General features: G+C 35.4%; 4 protein-coding genes across 7 annotated transcripts; 2 read left to right on the top strand and 2 right to left on the bottom strand.

Moving 5' to 3' along the window:
- The first annotated feature begins 2285 nt into the window (after window positions 1–2285).
- LOC105433484 (uncharacterized) lies at window positions 2286–8064 on the top strand. Of its 2 annotated transcripts, none has more exons than XM_011648830.2 (3): window positions 2286–2446; window positions 3018–3137; window positions 3501–8064. In XM_011648830.2, the coding sequence occupies exons 1-3, from the start codon at window positions 2429–2431 to the stop codon at window positions 4563–4565; spliced, it is 1203 nt and encodes a 400-aa protein (XP_011647132.2). In that variant the 5' UTR covers window positions 2286–2428; the 3' UTR covers window positions 4566–8064. The 2 variants fall into 2 exon arrangements, with proteins under 2 accessions (XP_011647132.2, XP_088926856.1); XM_089070730.1 differs by lacking the exon at window positions 2286–2446 and adding an exon at window positions 2487–2519.
- A 193-nt stretch (window positions 8065–8257) lies between these two features.
- Window positions 8258–10381, bottom strand: ND-39 (NADH:ubiquinone oxidoreductase subunit 39). Its single transcript, XM_011648831.3, has 7 exons — window positions 10226–10381; window positions 9837–10045; window positions 9396–9689; window positions 9133–9299; window positions 8915–9046; window positions 8639–8828; window positions 8258–8555 (listed from the first exon to the last, which is right to left on the bottom strand). Exons 1-7 carry the CDS (start codon window positions 10263–10265, stop codon window positions 8376–8378), a joined length of 1212 nt encoding a protein of 403 aa, XP_011647133.2. The 5' UTR covers window positions 10266–10381; the 3' UTR covers window positions 8258–8375.
- Window positions 10382–10393: 12 nt separating this feature from the next.
- Window positions 10394–12462, top strand: LOC105433486 (homologous-pairing protein 2 homolog). 3 transcript variants are annotated; one of them, XM_011648833.2, is made up of 3 exons: window positions 10394–10768; window positions 11110–11282; window positions 11353–12462. In XM_011648833.2, the coding sequence occupies exons 2-3, from the start codon at window positions 11130–11132 to the stop codon at window positions 11806–11808; spliced, it is 609 nt and encodes a 202-aa protein (XP_011647135.1). In that variant the 5' UTR covers window positions 10394–10768; window positions 11110–11129; the 3' UTR covers window positions 11809–12462. The 3 variants fall into 3 exon arrangements, with proteins under 3 accessions (XP_011647135.1, XP_088926857.1, XP_011647136.1); XM_089070731.1 differs by having other exon boundaries at window positions 10394–10787; XM_011648834.2 differs by lacking the exon at window positions 10394–10768 and adding an exon at window positions 10794–10989.
- Window positions 12251–18183, bottom strand: LOC105433488 (A disintegrin and metalloproteinase with thrombospondin motifs like). Its single transcript, XM_089070729.1, has 15 exons — window positions 17590–18183; window positions 17418–17478; window positions 17016–17233; window positions 16784–16873; window positions 16490–16676; window positions 16311–16404; window positions 16091–16220; window positions 14133–14281; window positions 13980–14029; window positions 13722–13848; window positions 13365–13511; window positions 13158–13284; window positions 12972–13079; window positions 12641–12855; window positions 12251–12405 (listed from the first exon to the last, which is right to left on the bottom strand). The coding sequence occupies exons 1-14, from the start codon at window positions 17647–17649 to the stop codon at window positions 12658–12660; spliced, it is 1746 nt and encodes a 581-aa protein (XP_088926855.1). The 5' UTR covers window positions 17650–18183; the 3' UTR covers window positions 12251–12405; window positions 12641–12657.
- Window positions 18184–18450: the final 267 nt, after the last annotated feature.

Here is an 18450-nt window from a genome sequence, read left to right as displayed (position 1 = left end):
GCGTGAAAAAAAGCCAAATTAATATTTATACTGCTTTAATAAACTACAACTTGAAAAAGTGTAAATATCTTGTTTTTATATTTTATGAATCACCAATCTTATTTGATAAGTTTAATAGGGTCGGTCCAAGGTCACAAACCGACACTTAGAAAGATACAATGCCAGGCCCTAGGGACCGACGCCGGAGCCAACGTGTCAAAATTCTAGCCAGGTTATAAAATCAATCCCCAACATTAATGATGAGCAACATAGCAAAACTTTATCGTTTTGATTACGCATAATTTGTTATTTAATTTCATCTTTATTAAAGATTCATTTTACCAAAATCTCTTCTGACGTCTTATCCCGTAATTCTCCCTCTAGCTGGCACCCTGCTGATAACTATCCGCACCGCGAGATCGAGATCGATAATTAATTTAGCTAATTAATTAATTTACACAATTTTTAAATAAATAAAACATATAACGATGTACCCTGCATGTTTCCCCTATTGTTTCCATTTTGGAATCCAAAGAAACTTTGGCACGACGATAAAAAATCGCTCGAGATCGAAAATCCAAGAAAAACCACCTCTTCCTATTGACTTTCTACCAATCGCACCATTTAACTTGCCAAAACTGCCAACTTGCCACTTTTTCAGTGATCGTTTTGATTTATTTAGCCAAACCGGTATTGTTTTCGGTCGAATCCAAAAAAACTTCGGCACGACAATTGCCCGGGATCGAAAATCCAAGACTGCACCAGTAGGGTTAACCATATTACAATTTTCAAAACTAAGACTTACAAGCCAAAAACCCCGGACATTTCGATTGCAACCCCGGACAAAAATGCGCTTAATAAAATTGATCAGAATAGTAAATGAATCATTATTTCACATCTAATTGTTTATTAGCATTCAGAGCAAAGAAAAATTTGAACTGAATACTAAATAAATACAGACTATTTTGGCTATTTAAAAAAAAAAGTTTTATAGGTTTAGTTTAAGTTTTATTAGGTATTAAAATTAAAAAATTTTAACTCTTTCATGTGATATCTGTGCTATGTGGTAATGCAGAGTAATGCGAGAGGAATCAAAACAAAATATTTAGAAGATCCCCGGACGCTTAATTATCCCAGACGCTTTCAAAAAAAATCCCCCCGGACATCCCCGGACACCCTAAAAAAGAGAACAGTTCACAGGGGAAAAGACGACGGATGGCAATTCTATACCAGTAACAATAAAGACACGCTATGACAATGCAGAACAGATCGTCAAAGTTAGCTCGGTTCAAAATTCTTACCAGACTTCCTACTGACCAATCGCACCATTTAACTTGTCAAACCTACCAACTTGACATTTTTTCAATGAATATTTGAGATCGATTTTAAACATATAAACGACCAAGGACGATTTCGTCAAATCTGAGATGAAAGGGAAACGAGGAGAATATGAGAAAAGGATCGCATTCTCAGACGGTACATTAGGTGCATCGAGTAAATCCTAAATGACAAAACGACGGCACCGTCACTCGCAGGATCGTTTTCAGGTTTTTCTCGACAGCGAGGGATCCGTGCAATCGAAAAAGGCAAAAAAGGCGAAAAACAAAGAGGACAGAGAGAAAGGAAGGAGAAAGGAAAAGAGGAAAAGGGATGAATAGAGGAAAACACACAGTTACGTTCCGCTAATAAGCCTCATTCCTCGATACGCGCGCAGGGAGAATAATTATGGGCTTGCGCAATGCGCTCAAGTCTTCGGACGGCGGCAGGAGGTTCGGGAAAGAGGGGTGGTAACAGGGCGAGGGGATCGGATTGCGAGAGGGTGACCGAGGAGAAATAAAGCCCCGAGCCCAGCCGGCGAATGCGGCCGCGCGCGCGGGTGCTGAAATCTCGCTCCGCCCGGTTGTCCACGTCGTCGTCGTCGTCGTCGTCGTCGTCGTCGTCGTCGTCGTCGTCGTCGTCGTCGTCGTCGTCGTCGTCGTCGTCGTCATTCTCCTCCTCCGTCGTCTTCGTCCTGGTCACGCATATACGCCACGAACGATCGCCGCGGAACGGGCTCGTCGAGGAAGAGAGAGAGAGAGAGAGAGAGAGAGAGAGAGAACGGAAAGTACGAGTCGTGGGAGCGGACGTCGTGGGTTCGCGCGCGGCCAGATACGCACGCGTGCGTGCGTGCGTGCGTACGTGCGTGCGTGCGCGAGGGGGTGCGTGTGTGTCTCACCCCGGGGAGAGGAAGAGGAAGAAGACCTCCGGAGGCCGCTGGTGCGGTGTGTTACGTGCCGTGCGACACTTTCCGTCGACGATGACCTTGTTTCACCCCTAGCCGTACATTTATATATATATATATATATATATATATATATATAGATATATACGCGCATCTCGCCCACATCGGCTCGCGTGACGTTCTCACCCCGGATATGCCGAGGCATGCGCCGTAAAAATCCCGGGATTGATGTATCGCAGGGCGCAGGTACGGAGCCCGGCATGCGGTGGCGGTGCATACGCACCGTGTCTCATGCGTTTACATGCGTTCGCGCCATCCAGTACTTACACTTTACTCGATTAGCCTTTTGCGACTGACCGGCGCAGCAATTTTGTGCTGACACACAAATAAAAGAAATTAATGTTGCATTGGAATTTAAGCCTTTTTCCTATCTTGCTTCAAGTTTCTTCATTTTATTTAATAAATTTTATTCAGTAAATATGCACCTAAGAACACCTAATAGTGACATATAGTGATATATTATCGAACCAAGAAAGATATCTCAGATGATTATATTGTAACTATCTAAATATGACTCGTACGAAAGTACTTGACATGAATTTCTTTTCTCGTTTCTTGTTTTCTTTCCTTGTTTCTTCTACTTTTTCTTTTAAAATTAGCACATTATTCGTTTTTTATTTATTCTTTTGATCTAAATCTTTTGACAAGATTGACACATCTGTTGAAATGTATACAAAATGTGCTCGATATACAAATAAATATATAGAGTATTCTTCACGATACATCACATACAATCACGTGTATTTTAATTTCGCAGATCTACATTTACTACCTGCTATGCATAGCAGTGGACTTGACGTATACCTCCGACTCGGAGATTACTACGACGAGAAGCCGGGTTTGTCCACCAGAATGCATTTGCCTTTCTCCGAAACAGGTAGAAAAGAAAATAATCACTCGTGTATCTTTAATTTTGAAAGATTTTTGTGCAACTTTTTTTTATTATAGTTATAATTATATAATAAGCGACGTATAATAATACGTATAATATATTCGTTATTTTCTTGAAGCCGTTATGGCGTAGCGGTCTTTAAACGAAACGTTTGACTCTGTAAATGACTAAAAAAATGAGATCTTTACGATGAATTACCCTAAGTTCGTTTCGTGTAATAATTTACTGTAAACGTTATTGAGCAACTTTTGCTGCCGTCACGGTTGTAATTTTAATAATCTTTCCGCGATCGTTTTTTTTTTTCGTGCAGTCTCGCGAAACGAAACGTGTGTGGTGAATCCGTTCCAGGTACTCTGCAACACAGGCGGCCTCGAGGACATCCCGGCGCAGCAGCTACCGGAAACCGTGGAGGAGCTGTCGCTGACGAAGAACAACTTTCCGGTGATAAAGGGTGACGCGTTCGGCGGCCTTCGAGTCCTACGTAAGCTCATTTTGGACGGCAACAACATCTCCTCGATACGGCCGTTCGCGTTTCGCGGTCTGAACCGGCTGCGCGAGCTGTCGATCCAGAACACTCCGCTACCGTGTATCGAGAAGTTCTCGTTCGCCGCCCTGCAGAACATCTCGGTGCTGCTGCTGGCGAACAACAAGATCCGCTACGTCGAGGGCTACTCGTTCGCCGGCACGTCCAACGTCAATGTGATCCTGCTGAGCAACAATCCGCTACTGACCATCCGCAGCCACGCGTTCGCCGGTCTCACCAACGTTAACAATCTCATCTTCCCACCGGGTATTCGGGCGATCGAGCAGGACGCCTTTGACGGTCTTCAGCACGTCGGTCAACTCAAGCTCGGCTACATGGACCTGTCCGGGTTACAGAGCTACACCTTCCGCGGCCTGTCGCACGTGCACTCGATCTTCATTCAGGAGAGCGACCTCGGCGTGGTGCAGAGGAACGCGTTCGCCGGCCTGACGCACGTCGGCTACCTCAACGTGCTCAACAACAAGATCGATCTGATCGAGCGTCTACACCTGCGCTCCGAGAACTACATCGAGGTCCTGCGTTTTCACGGGAATCACGTGCTGGAGGCCCCGCGTCACGCCAGGGACGTCATCCTCGAGGTGGACATGGTCAGCGCGATCGATAATCACTTCCCATGCGACTGCCAGGCGCACAACGTTCTCGAGAGCGACTTTGCGCGCGGTAACAGCGTCGAATTCCAGCGTCGTAATTACTGCATCTCGCCGTTCGAGTACAACGGCAAACCGATGAACGTCGTTGACTTCGACCTCGTCGCGCGATGCCACGACAACGTGATCCAGGACAACCTGGGCTCGGGCGTCGTCGAGGTGTCCCGTTTCTCGGCGCTGTTGCTAATTGTCTTCCTGTTCTCGACAAACTTCTTTCGATGAGCGTTCTTTCGGCTTTCCGATCGACTTCGATGATGATGATTTCCACGCTCTCCCTTAGATGCTCAAAGCGATGACGAGAAAACGAATGAAGAGATATTTGTGTGCGCGCTTGCTCTTATACGGCTTGATCTCAAAGGATCTTCTTCTTTTGTTACCTTTTCATCGCAGCACAATAGTCTGGTAAAATTATCTCTAAACAAGATGTCTTGTAATATGAATACATTATATTAAGTATTATTATAATATCATTAATCATTATAAAATATCTTTCATGACTTGGCACAATTGCGAAAAGAAATTTGCATCATAACACGCTAGGAAAGGAGAAAAATAATTTCGCACACAGAACAATCGACGAAAAACAAGTCGCAAACTTTAATTAAATCCGCAAGGTTATAATTAATAAACGAAATCTCAGCCCATAATATATTCGATAAATGGAAATGACATGAAAAAACATGAAAAGATATGAAAAGAGATAGAGATCTAATTTCTAAGATTATAGATTAATTAAATAATTTAATTAAATAATTTTTCTTTTTGTCATATATATATATATATATATATATATTATGTTTATATATATATATTATGTTTTGAAAAATTCCTTTGAACTAAAAGAGAAATTATTCCTCATCTTTTTTACATCATTTTCTAAATTAAATGCTATTCTATTTTTAACTGATCTCGAGACTATAAAAAGAATACATAGAAATTCATTAGCTTTTATTTTTAATTCAGTCTCGCTAGTCTCGATAGAAATCAATACCAATTTTAATTCAACTTTGATAGTGATATCAACTTCAACAAAAAGTTCTTATTCAGAAAGAATGAAATAAAAAAATGAAATAAAAACTTTTTATAGATTGTTGCGCCATGTGATAGTTTGTTACGTATCAGAAATCATACATCATTAACGAAGGAACACGAATACGAGAGCTAAAGATAAAGAAGAAAGATAGCAATAAAAAAAAGCTCTTGTCCCCGTAACATTTGCCCGTAATATCATTCCCAATAATATCAGATCGAGGTATATGAACATTCGCGCACGTAACGAGAGATTTATTTGCGTAAACAGTCACTCGTACAGCGGTGCGAGCGGAAAGAACGCGGCTATTAATGCCAAATGGATACATATCCTGTCGCACATATGAAAGTGAATAAACGTGATCTCACATATATCGAGAAGACCATTTATCTAACTTTTGAAAATATTTCTTTGCTCTCGTGATTCCAATAGAATACGTAAGGCGACCGAGAAATCTGTAACTTTATTACGTCTACTTTATTTAGTCTGTCATACGCAAAATGTTACTTGTTATATATATATATATACTGTTACATATATTTATATATAAGAGAATTTTACATTATTTTATTTTGTTATGTTGTTGCATGTTACATAATATTAACATAATAAGTTATTCGTACGTAAATTTTCTTTTTTATTATTTTCTGTACGATCCGTATTTGATATTAAACAAATGATTTCATTTCTTTTTTACTAAAGTTTAAAAATACACTTTTAATTTTTATATATGCGTAACAATAATACAGGCCTATGTAAATTTTTTAAATATCCTGTAATCAATCGAGACAGCGAATTTCATGAATTCACGACAGTCAATCGTGGATAGACAACGTCATGAGGTAGAACGATATACGAGCTTTAACTGGCCGGCATACTGGACCAGCACTATCGCATTTACTTGAAGCTTCGAATATTTGCGTGGAAGCATCGTAAAGAATACATTTTTTAGAAACACTGAAACAAAAGAAAAAGTATAATGAATTTTTATCCGTCGAGCGCGAAGGGCCTCTTACAGGCCTTAACTTTTTTTTAAATTTCACACACACACACACACACACACACACACACACACACACACACACACACACACACACACACAACACATACGCACACATCGTGATTTAATTTCAACGAAAAAAATTTCACGTAACATATCTTGACATAAAAGCATAACATTAAAAAGCTAGATGCATATATAATTTTGGAGAAAAAATCTTATCTCTACATAGATCTTCTACAAATTTTACTTCCGGGTCCAGGAATCCGAACTATGCGCCTATACGTTCACACCTGCTTTCTGATCCCATTAGTATAGATTGAGGGATTATTTCAGAAATTAATTCAAAAAAATGAGATGAAAGTATCTAGCGATTAAGTATACATATTTAATTGCGTTGGATGCGCTGATGATGTAAGATCATCAGAAAAGAAATATTAAAATTTTTGCATAGAATTACGCGGTTTAAAGGGAATCGACGAAAATTCATTTTGGAAAATCTATTTTCTTATTTCGGGAGTATTTAAAAATTAATTTTGAATTTTTTGAAAATAATTATTTATATAATTAAAGATGTGACACTTTAAGAAAATATAATGTTCAATTTCAAATTCAAAAAAGAAGGAAAAAAGACATCTTCTCAAATAGCACATATATCAAAATAATATTTAATACCTTTTTTTATTATTTTGATATATTACAACGCGATTAAAATAAAATTTATCTACAGAAATGCATTAACAAGAATAAGAATATGAGATAAAAGCTGAAATCATTTGATAAATCAATACATCAATTTTGTTTTGATATTTACGTCAAAATCTTTTAATCCGTGTAGTTTTAAGAATGCAATATATTAAAGACGGAAGTGAATAACAGTATATCATGCTCAACGTTTTAGACGAATAATTAATTATAATATGAGTTTTTTTGTACGCGTAATGCGTATAAAACTCGATCGTAATAATGACAAGCCAAAAATTTCCATTAATATGGAATTCTTTCACGACATTGTCGATCTTGCCGGTATTAACTTAGAAAACGCTCGTCATCCCACACATAGAAACCGTATGCGCAAATTTGTTTTCATCAAAGTCGATAAAATTGGCGCAATTAATTAGACAAAGCATTGACTCCCTAAAAGGTCACGATATACAAAATGCTTCCGAGTTACATTTGATACTGTGAACAGTTGTATACACAGTTTGTATAAAAATATTTATTGTGCCAACATTTTGTATTTACTTGATGTTGTAAGTCGGGTAAATACTTAAAAATACGAAAAAATAAAAAGAAAGTATCAAGTAGGAAATTTTAAATGATATATATTACAGAACATTTTGTTCTTCGCATAATCAAGTTCGTAAAGAAAAATACTGCTTCATAGATAAAAATATATTGGCGTCCAAAGGCTATATATGAATTGAATCAGAGTTATGAGGTAATGCTATGCTTAAAATTTAACAAAAAAAAAAAAAAAAAAAAACAAATATAAAGCGTGTTTCGCTGCCATTCGTAATGGAAGATTTGCTTGGCCTTCGGTCAGCATTATAACCGAGGACCAACCTAGCTTATATTTTTTACCAATGTTTGAAATAGCATTTAATAGATACGATTATTGAAAATTGTAATCTTTCATTGTAGTTAGAATGTCCTGTCACACACATATAATAAATGGAATAAAATATTAATATACAGTCTGATTTTTTTCAATCATTCTATAACTTTTCAATATTAGTGTTTTATATGGAAAGGAAATTTTTTCTAAAAAAATTTTTCATTTTTATTACGTGGATAGTAGAATATTCGTTAAATTAATCTATATTATTCATTTAAAATCGACAAAACTCATGGAATGTAAATGTTTAAATAATTCAATATGTATTTGAGACAATATTTTTAATTAACAACATACTCTTTACAGCAAGTGTCATTTTTTTAAGTAAGAGTATATATTTCTTTCTATGTTTATTATATTAATCTAGCACTTTTTATAAAGCATTTAGTGGATTGGAACGGTTGGTGGATTCGGAACAGGCTCAAACTCGCCAACATTTTCCATATCAGCGTCTTTACGGTACATTTTCAACTCCCAATGCAATCGTGATTCCATTGTTGTTAATGTGATACCAAGATCTTCTAGAGTTGGCAATTCCTTTGATACCTTATCAGATATAGCTTCCTATAAAACATATCAAGTTTAATAATGCTATTATCTAAATCATATTTCACTACAGTTTGTTTATTTTATGCTTTAAAACATACTCTTTCCAAATATTCCCATTGTACATATCCAATTGGATTTGCAGGAGTCAAAAGTTCATTTAAAGTAAGTTGAAGTTTGAATAATGGAGCGTATTTCAAATCCATTCTCCCATAGCCTCTAATCTCTGCATTGTATATCCGTATTCGATGGAACCAATCAATTAATTCAGACAATTTATAACGGTTTGGCCTATCAAATCGAATATTCACATTACAATTAATCATCGAGCAAAAATAATCAGGATTTTATTAAATCATACAAATGTTTGTCCATACCCGACAAACTGATAAGTCTTGCCAATAGTGTTCTTAGGATTCCTTGCAATAGCTGCAATACCTCCTGCAACATCGTAGACAGCCACTGGCTGTTTTTCCGTCTTTTCGCCTTTTTCCCACAATGGTATTTTTCTGCAAATGAATGTTTATATATCATTAAAGATAATAACAGTGATAATTCTAAAATATCATGTTAGAAAATTTGTGTACAAAATTACTTAAAATGTCGTCTTAGTATATGAGAATATACTGTCAAATATCGATCCTCTTGACCCCATATGTCCGATGGCCGAATAATTGTAGCCTCGGGAAATTCTTCTCGTACCGCACACTCGCCTTGCCATTTTGTATGAAGGAATTGAGAGCCACCATTCAATACGTGTGACTTGATACAGAAATATCACTTGATTGAATTATATATTGTGATGAATTATATATTATTATTTAATATAATATAAAAATATAATATAATTTAATCTACCTCTATATCATCGCCCACATTTAAAGCCGATACGTGGATAAAGTGTTTAACATTAGCCTCCTTACATAATCTAGCGAGCCTTCGAGCTCCTTCAACATGCACCTCGTGAAAAGTAAAGTTTTTGGTTTCCCAATCTCGTCCAATTAAATTGATAACAACATTGGAATACTTAATACACTTTCTTATTGATTCCTCGTCACGCAAGTGAAATGGATGAAACAAAATTTGTCCCAGATCTCCACAGAGCTTTAGAGGCAAACAGTTGTATGTATCACCTCTATATGGGATTATTAACTGTAAATCAAGTTCAAAAGACTAATCAAAACATTATATATACTAATTATATTATGTCTCAGCTATATTTACTATATTATGATAAAACTTGTTGCTGTTACACAAGTTGTTATCCTCATCTTCCTTATTTTAATACTTCATACATGCCTGAGTACCAATCTTGCCAAGGCGATTGCAGACATAGCGTCCAACAAATCCAGTTGCACCAAACAGAGTGCAGACCAATCCATTAAAAGAACTACGGCCACCTGTGCCTCTTTTTAAAGAAGCGGTAGTGGGATTTTCAATAACTCGAGGTTGAGACGAATAATGATTCGTCTGCACCGCAACAGCCGCGATGCATGTTGTTTGCTTTCCTGAAACATACACACAAATATAAACTGTTCGTTACATAATTGCGAAATAGTGCCTATCATGCGGGATATGATGTAGATAAAAAAAATTGTGAATGCTTTTATGTAAAGCCTTTGTCTAATTATCCGATTTAAGAAGAGAAGATGGATATTACAAAAGTATAAGTGATGTGATAATCTTACTCGCCGCTTGCAAAATATATTTTGGAATCAAGGCGGCCATCTTTTTTGGCCATCCATATGGACCGCACAGACGGTCTTTGACGTTTTGAAACGGAGGCGACTTCTGTCGGAATAGTTGAGAACTATGGATAATATTTAAAATCGTCACCAGAAGGCTCTATAAACAGTTTTTTGCGTTCCAAAACTCGACAAAAAAAGTTTTAATGATTGTATTGTATTGCGTTCTAAAACTCATAAAAGAAATACATTACAAATTTTCATTATTATTGCGTTCTGAAACTTGAAATAAAAAGGAATCGTAGGCTTCCTGTTGCAATTTGCGTTTCAAAATTCATCGAAAAATGTTTTTTAATATTTATTTAGGTATTGTTGCTTTTAAAAGGCGCGAAATTTAAAAATCGGGTTTGAAATATATTCCGGCATTTTTTTTGGAGGTTATCGAAGAACGCATTTTCCAGAATTCTAATTATCTTTTGTTTATGTTCCTTCGATAATCTGAATAAAGCGTTCTACATGATATAGAGACAGATTGCCATTTTGCGAGTAAGTGAAAGAATTGCGAGTAAGTGAAAGAATGTTTTTCGCAAATTCAGTAATAATGCATATATGTATGCATTGTTGCAAGTAACGAGTGTATGATTGAAACAAATCCAAAGAATTTTCTGTTATTAATCTAAACAGTGTGCTTATAATTTGCATGTAATCTGCATAATTCAATATACATTACATACAAAGAGTATATAGTTATAATTTCATTTTGACATGTATGTATAATTTGTTGTAATTATTCACAATTAAACATTTTTGAAATGTTAAATCGTTTATTTCAAATGATTATATTACTTGACAAATAAAATGTTTGCATTTCAATTGTTCTGTTGTAGTTAATCAAAGAACTACAACAATGGCTATAGCAGCTGTGTATAATTATATGAAACTGCAAAACAGACCTTACAGTGTGAATGATGTAGTTACTAATTTACACAATGAATATAATAAGACTGCAATTCAAAAGGCTATGGATCAATTGGTGATAGATGGGAAGCTATTTGAAAAAGTAAAATGAGATCCATAGCACAAATACAAGAGCAGAATCTTTAAGATTATTATTCTCACTTTGTTTTTAGGTTTATGGCAAACAAAAGATATATTGTGTTGTTCAAGATTCAGCATATGATACAGATGAATTAATGAGAATTGACAAAGAACTACAAAGTCATGCTAATGAAGTTGAAAGTAAATATCTGGATGTCATGAAAGAAATGAAAGAACAAGAGGCTCTTTTAAATTCCTTGAAATCTAGTTTGACATTGGAAGATGTACAAAAAGAAAAAGATGTCTTGCAACAAAATGTAAAACAGTTAACGCATAAATTGGATGACTTGATGGAAAGTAGTAGTACAGAGATAGAGAATTTGCAAGAATCTAAACGAAAAGCGCAAGAAAATCTAGATGAATACACACGCGAATATTTAAAAAGAAAAAAGATATGTGTTGAGATAATAGACTGTATTTTGGAAAGTTATCCTGGTAGTAAAGATGAATTGTATGAGGAAGTAGGCATAGATTCGACAACTGTATAATCAATGATAAAGAGTTATTGGTTCTTTAAGTTCTTTAATTTTATATTATCTTTTATTATTTTATTTTCTTATATGATAAAATTAAATTAAAGTGACTTATGTTAAAGAGATTAACACATCTTGGTTTATATATTAAATGGTTATTTCAATAACTAAAGCTTAAAATAATAAATTTATTTATAAAAATTATAAGTAAAAATAGTTTCTTGTGTTGAATTTGATATCATTACTTTAAGTTGCAAAGTCGCACATGCCACAATACTATTTAAAAATTTTCTTTTATAACGGATAAATCGTTTATTTCATATCTTTTTATGATAATTTTTGCATTCTTCATGATGTAGAGAAGTTTATAATATCTTGAATATTTTTATATATGCGAATTTTGCATATATAATTTGTATTTACATATATAAACTGCTATGTACAAAGAATCGAAAAATTTCAATTAGCATATAATATATTCTTAAAAGAATACAGAATATATCATTAATATAATATATAAAATACATCGTTTTGTTTCGTTTCTATTATACGATATCCCATTAAAGCAACAATGTAAAGTGCGTTGACAGATATATTGGCGTGTATTGTGTCCTGTAACATAAGTTGTAAAATATTTATTTTCAAAATAAATAATTATTCACTATAAAATTTTATTTTTTGCTAGAAAATTATTTACATGTAAAGATTTAAATGTGATACAAGATTTTTTTCAATAAAGAAAAAACAAATTACTTTTACTTTTATTAGTTATAGTATATGATTTAAATAAGTTTTAGATGATATTTTAAATCTTTTTCTTAATGCAATTTCAATAAATTGATTTTACCTGAATGTTTATTTTCATCATGTGAAAAGCCTCTTTTTTATTCTTTCTTTTATTCTGTCTTTTATTTTGTCTTTTAATTTTCGAAGTATTGACAGCCAAGGAATCTTTTTGATTGATTGAAGGTTGAATTTCGGTAGATATTTTAATAATTCCTTCTCTTTTTCTTTTTCTTTGGGTAACAATCCTTCTAATACACATTTACCATTCAAACAAATCTAAAGAAGTATAATAAATATATTTTTTCATAATAAATATCAACTTATAATCTTATTTTGATAAATTATTTCTCAAGAAAATTGATGTTTAAAGTAAAACTGGCGACAGAACTCACCAAACCTTCCCCGCAAGAAGAGCCTTCCGCCGCTGGTGCGGTTGCTGTACAGTAACCTTCAATTTTAGGATATGCGCATTCCAAACGGGTACAAGCCGAAGCGTCTTTCTGTAAAAGAGATATACGCTGTAAACTTTCTCAAAATTTTAAAAAAATAGATTTAGTTTTATATATATAAATACTTACGTTACACGCCTTTGTTCCAAAGACCTTATAACACTGCTCGTCCAAGGACATCAATTGTCCAGGTAAAACACGCGATACTTCAGTATCCGACACCGGTTTGTTGTAAAGACATTTTGCTCTATCCTCACTAAAATAATTTGTGAAATAAATTAATTTCTGTTACTTAAAAATAATCAGTACATAAATCATCACGAGCGACATACGTACTTGATAAAGTTATAGAAGGCATTTATGCTGCACGAGGACCATTCGAAACCATTTTCGTGCAACATCAATCCATTAGTCATGATGAAGCCATCATAAGGTGGGCACTCTTTAGCACTCTTTGGATTGCCATCGTGACGTGCCCCTATTCTGTAAAAATATCCTTTTGTCACGAAACAAGTTTCCAAATAGCATTTGCACATTTTTCTCCGTGCTAATCGCATTGAATATCGAATTTATTTATTTATTATTATTGAATTTTTCTTCTTGTCAAGAATTCATGTGAATGCAATTCTTTCCTTTTATATTAACGAAAAAGATTATGAAATGATTATTAAAATATTCTGAATATTGACTTACAGATGGCCGATTTCGTGAGCCGTAGGGATGATACCAGAAAATCCGCCGTTATCTTCAACAATTCCCACGGCCTCAGATGATTGCTTCGTTGCGTTTCTGTCACATGCACCGGCCACGTATGCGTAACCTGCGGCCACAAATTTATATTTATTATTATTTTACACATTTTTTTATTTTACAGGACGGTACAGTTAATCATGCACGGAGAAAAACTTTCGCAGAAAAGCATTCGCATTCGAATTAGGGTAGTAGACTTACCCAAAGTCGATGTATCGCAATAATCGTCAATCATATTGCACATATCCAAACTGAAATGATATCGGATTGCATCATATTCTCATCATTTATGCACATCATAACGTTTTGAATAATTTTAAAAATTAACGAGACAAAAATGTATCGACTACTTACTGCGTCAAAGCGATTGCCAAGTCGTAAGAATCTGTTGGGAATCTGTTTTCGCGATAAAAGTAATCTGCCATGCCACGAAGAGCGATATCCGCATCTACGGATGAAACGTCGACACGACCGTTTTCCAAATACGGAGTCGCATTTCTGTCCTGAAATACAATGAGTGTTTTAAAAAAGTGTTTTAATGAATCATTAAAATGTAATTCTGCCAGGAAATCCTTTTTAAAAAAGAAGGCACGACATATCGATACTCGTATCTCTAGAAATTTCCTCGAAGTTTATCGTTGACGCTTTCTCGCGATGCTGATTGATTCTCTCGCTGCGTTAATTTACAGCTGTCATTGTATTGATCTCACAGCAAGGATCGTTTTGACAATTGTGTATCAAGAAGTTAAAAATATTATAGTGTAATATAATAGTATTATATTAATTTTTGCTCTTAAATAGTGCGCGCGCAGTTTGCGCGTGTTTGTGACGTCTAGTAATGTCTAGTCTTTTTAAAAAAAAAGGCATGTTAAATCGATACTCGCATCTCTCGAATAATAAGGCAGATCCCGAAGGGGACGTTGGATGCAATGGCGTTGGAGGAAATGGACGAATACGATAGAAAGTTTGCAGAGATGCAAAAGTACATTCCATTTGTGGAAGCGATAATTAAAAGACTGCAAAGCATTAAGGACAAGGACAATCGGGAAATTCAGTTGCAGAGAATGCAAAGTTTGCACAGAATTCTATTGAATAACAAATGAAAGCTAAAGATTGAGACGCTGCAGTGGTGTGAGAATATTTTGTAGAAACTGTACAATAGGATAGAAAAGTTTCAAAAAAATAAACCTGGTTTACAATTGTCAATTAAGCAAAATTATGATATTACGTCACAGCCTTCAACTTTGAAGAATGCGGATTGCAAAGAAGCAGAGTTATCGCAATCACAATCGCAAGACGGAAAAGAGTAAAAAAATCATGAACGATCTTTCATCAGAATTAGAGACATTAGAAATTGGGAGACTGACCGAGATTCTAATTGGATACAAAATTGTGGACATTAATGTGTAATAAAATATTGAAATGTATTAAAATATTTATTTGTTGTGTATCTTCCGTTTCTGTTTCCCCTTCTTTCTTATGCTAGTCAGCGCAGATTGGTTACGTCTTTCTGTATCCAGCCAATCAAAAATTGACTCGTTTTGACCAGTCTCCTATTTGTGTCTCTAGTCAAGATGGTTGAGATTATAATTGTGTCCGCACGATGCTAGAAATCAGTCCGAGATCTCGGATGAAAAGAGAATTGACCAATCGCATTGGTTAATTCGAATTATTCAAACGCAATTGGTCAATGCTCTTCTCATCCGAGATCTCGGACCGATTTCTAGTATCGTGGACACAAGGCATAAGGAATAAAGCCAGCGGCACACGATGCTTTTTTTCCTGCTGATTTGCTAGCTGGATTTGCGTGCTCGTTGAGCTCTCTGATTGGTATATTCTTTTGGATCTAAAAAAATATACCAATCGAAGACAAGAATTCACAAGCACGCGAATCCAGCTAGCAAACCAGCAAGAAAAAAAAGCATCGTGTGCCGCTGGCTTAAGTGTCGGTCCACAATAAGTATTTAATCTTTAAGTCGTAAGAAATTGACCAATCATAGTCGATTATTCTTTTCATATTCGATTATAATTGGTCAATTTCTTACTTCTTAAAGCTTAAATCACCTATTGTGGACCGACACTTAGAGAATTAGCTAGGGAAATGAAAGCTCGAATTAGCGTCATCGATTGTGCATGAATGAAGAGGAGCACCTTCATGGCAACGCGCAAAAAAGAAGGCAGAACAGAACAGAATAGAACAATAAAGAAAGAGACGCACGAGTTGAACTGCGAAAAAATCAGTTTCTGTGTTGAATTGAATAACCACCCGCTCCTGGCGAATCCTTACAGAAGTATATTAAATTAAAACGTACCACGCCTATAATTATTCCTGCGATATTAAATCGAATTTTGGGTGTGGTAAGCAAGCGATATCTCAAGTCAACTCCGTTCCAAAACGAGACAATGTACTTTATGGCCTGCTCGAGATTTTTGCCGAGTAATCTGCGATAAATAAGAGAATAAGTTAATATATAACATATTATATTCCAAGTTACATGAATTACGATTGTTTGCAACTGTTATTTCACTTACTTATATATAGTGTAATCAATTACTATTAAACATTCTGGGTAAATAATGTCCGGGCCATTGCGCTTTTCTTCCTGATTCTCGGGATCCTTGATCTCTGAAAAATTAGAATATTAATAGATTTATTGAAATTCGCAATAGTGCAAAAGGAAATATACATACAAAATTTTCAAATTACTTACTGAAGTCTTTTTGCTGATCCGACAAAGGCATCTTGTACACTACGTGATGATGCGTATAGGCGAAGTCGTCGTCCGTCACGTTTTTTGTATGATGCGGCTCGTAAAGGTTGTGTCCCCCATAAAGAACATGCTTCAAAATTCGTTGCGGCAGAGATTTAATGACGTATGAATTATTAAGCACACCATCCTGCGGAAACAAGATGCATCATGGATGTATGCGTATTAAAGAGAAAAGAATTATTATTCAATTAATTTCGACAGCTTGAAGGTATATTTCGAGATTGGAATTCTCACCAAATGTACTTGGCCATCAGAAGTAGGAGTTAGTAAAACTGCGCTCGACGTGTGTACGTTTTGAAGCATAGTTCCTAATGATTTCATAGCCTACGAAAGGAGTGTAATTAATTTTTTCTACGTGCGTACTTATTGCGTACGTATAAAAGTATAATTTTAACGAGACACGAGAGACTACGGGATGTTTGTATTACGTGCACTCATTTTTTTGCCAATCGCCGATCGAACGTACCTTTGGTACTTGTTTGTACCGCAATCCTTCGGTTGCTTCCGAATCGGATGAAACAGTCCATACGGGTGTACTCTTACTGGCGAGAATACCTTCCGTGGGATACAAGTACATTTGAACATCTTTGTTCAAGGCATTCAGCTTTATTTCGGATCCACTTTCTTCAGAATCATCTGTTTTCACCGTACGATGCAATACGGGCACCACTTCGTACTCGGGTACTAAAAATTAATATAAGTTTGCATTGCACAAGTTATTGTGCAATGCAAATGAATTAGCGCTGCTTTAATAATGCTACAATATTTAGAAAAAAATTTAAATAATTTAGTTCGAAAGAAAAATGATAGTATCTCGGCTATAACAGTAAAAAAAAAATTTTCTACAAGAAGAAGTTCTATCACTCACCGAGGTGATGCGGTTTGTGAAAAACGGACATCACTTCGTCCGACGTCATGTACTCGTGAAGCTAGAAATAAATCCTATAGTTTCTAATATTCTGATTTCACACTTCTTGTTTTTTTTTTACGCAGATAAAACAATAATCATATTTTACATTTATAATTATCTCGAGCGTTACCTGCTTGCATCGTGAAAATGGTATTCCAGCCAGGCACAATAGAAATATCGCGAGGAACATTCTTGATGGATGCCTCGCGCGAAAAGCGGTCTTCTCTCGTAATTTCACCGAAATAAGATAAATCGGCCGGGATTTGAATGATACGAATTGTAAACCGCGTTCTCTCTTGTCTTGTCAGCACGGTATCTCAATATATATCGGGAATATCCACGAATATCCTATCCCCGATCTTTCGGCGAGAGAGCCCGTAGCTCGAATACGAGAAAGGACTATTTCGCGTCCCGGTATAAATTAGTCCGCCAATGTTTGATTTGTGCTCGCGATTATACAGCGAGACACTTGTACATATAATGTATAATTTGCGCGCGAGCACAGTAATGAAGAAAGAATTATACAAATTCATAATTCTTGTGTATGACAGACGATATGCGCGAAGACTCGTGAAGGCGATCGTGAAGTCCTGTTAAGAACGAAGTTATGACATCCTTTTCTTTAATTTTACTCGCAGGACCTGGATTTGTTTTAATAAAAGTACAGTGAATAATGAATTTTATCTCTGTCCAAATTATAAAAAAAGAAAAAAATGATTGAAATGAAATAAAATAAGACAACAGTTTAATAAATTGATCCGTCAAAGTATTTAAAGAATGAACAAATAGCACGATAAACGTTTCTATCTGTAAGAAGCTATGAATAATGTAATCGTGCAGTTGACATATAGTTCTTTTGAAGAAAGAGAGAGAAAAGATAAAAAAAAGATGTAGTACAAATTACGCCGAGATGTCGTGACGTCGGAATCGTTGATCCACGTTTGATTAATGTGCTTGTGCTCTGTGACGTGAGTTTGGATACATAAATAAT

Source organism: Pogonomyrmex barbatus, unplaced genomic scaffold, assembly GCF_055798465.1.
Source record: "Pogonomyrmex barbatus isolate J1 unplaced genomic scaffold, ASM5579846v1 scaffold10, whole genome shotgun sequence".
Lineage (NCBI taxonomy): Eukaryota > Metazoa > Arthropoda > Insecta > Hymenoptera > Formicidae > Pogonomyrmex > Pogonomyrmex barbatus.
This window is presented reverse-complemented; position numbering and strand designations above follow the sequence as displayed.

Coding starts and splice junctions, on each gene's coding strand:
- LOC105433484 (XM_011648830.2), top strand. Junction 3,138..3,500: donor TTTGCCTTTCTCCGAAACAG/GTAGAAAAGAAA, acceptor AATCCGTTCCAG/GTACTCTGCAACACAGGCGG.
- LOC105433488 (XM_089070729.1), bottom strand. CDS start 17,649: ATGTTCCTCGCGATATTTCTATTGTGCCTGGCTGGAATACCATTTTCA. Junction 13,849..13,979: donor TTGCGATACATCGACTTTGG/GTAAGTCTACTA, acceptor TTGTGGCCGCAG/GTTACGCATACGTGGCCGGT. Junction 12,856..12,971: donor CTTCTTGCGGGGAAGGTTTG/GTGAGTTCTGTC, acceptor ATACTTCTTTAG/ATTTGTTTGAATGGTAAATG.
- ND-39 (XM_011648831.3), bottom strand. CDS start 10,265: ATGGCCGCCTTGATTCCAAAATATATTTTGCAAGCGGCGA. Junction 9,690..9,836: donor TTGGCAAGATTGGTACTCAG/GCATGTATGAAG, acceptor CTTGATTTACAG/TTAATAATCCCATATAGAGG. Junction 8,556..8,638: donor AATGGGAATATTTGGAAAGA/GTATGTTTTAAA, acceptor TATGTTTTATAG/GAAGCTATATCTGATAAGGT.
- LOC105433486 (XM_011648833.2), top strand. CDS start 11,130: ATGGCTATAGCAGCTGTGTATAATTATATGAAACTGCAAAACAGACCT. Junction 11,283..11,352: donor ATGGGAAGCTATTTGAAAAA/GTAAAATGAGAT, acceptor CTTTGTTTTTAG/GTTTATGGCAAACAAAAGAT.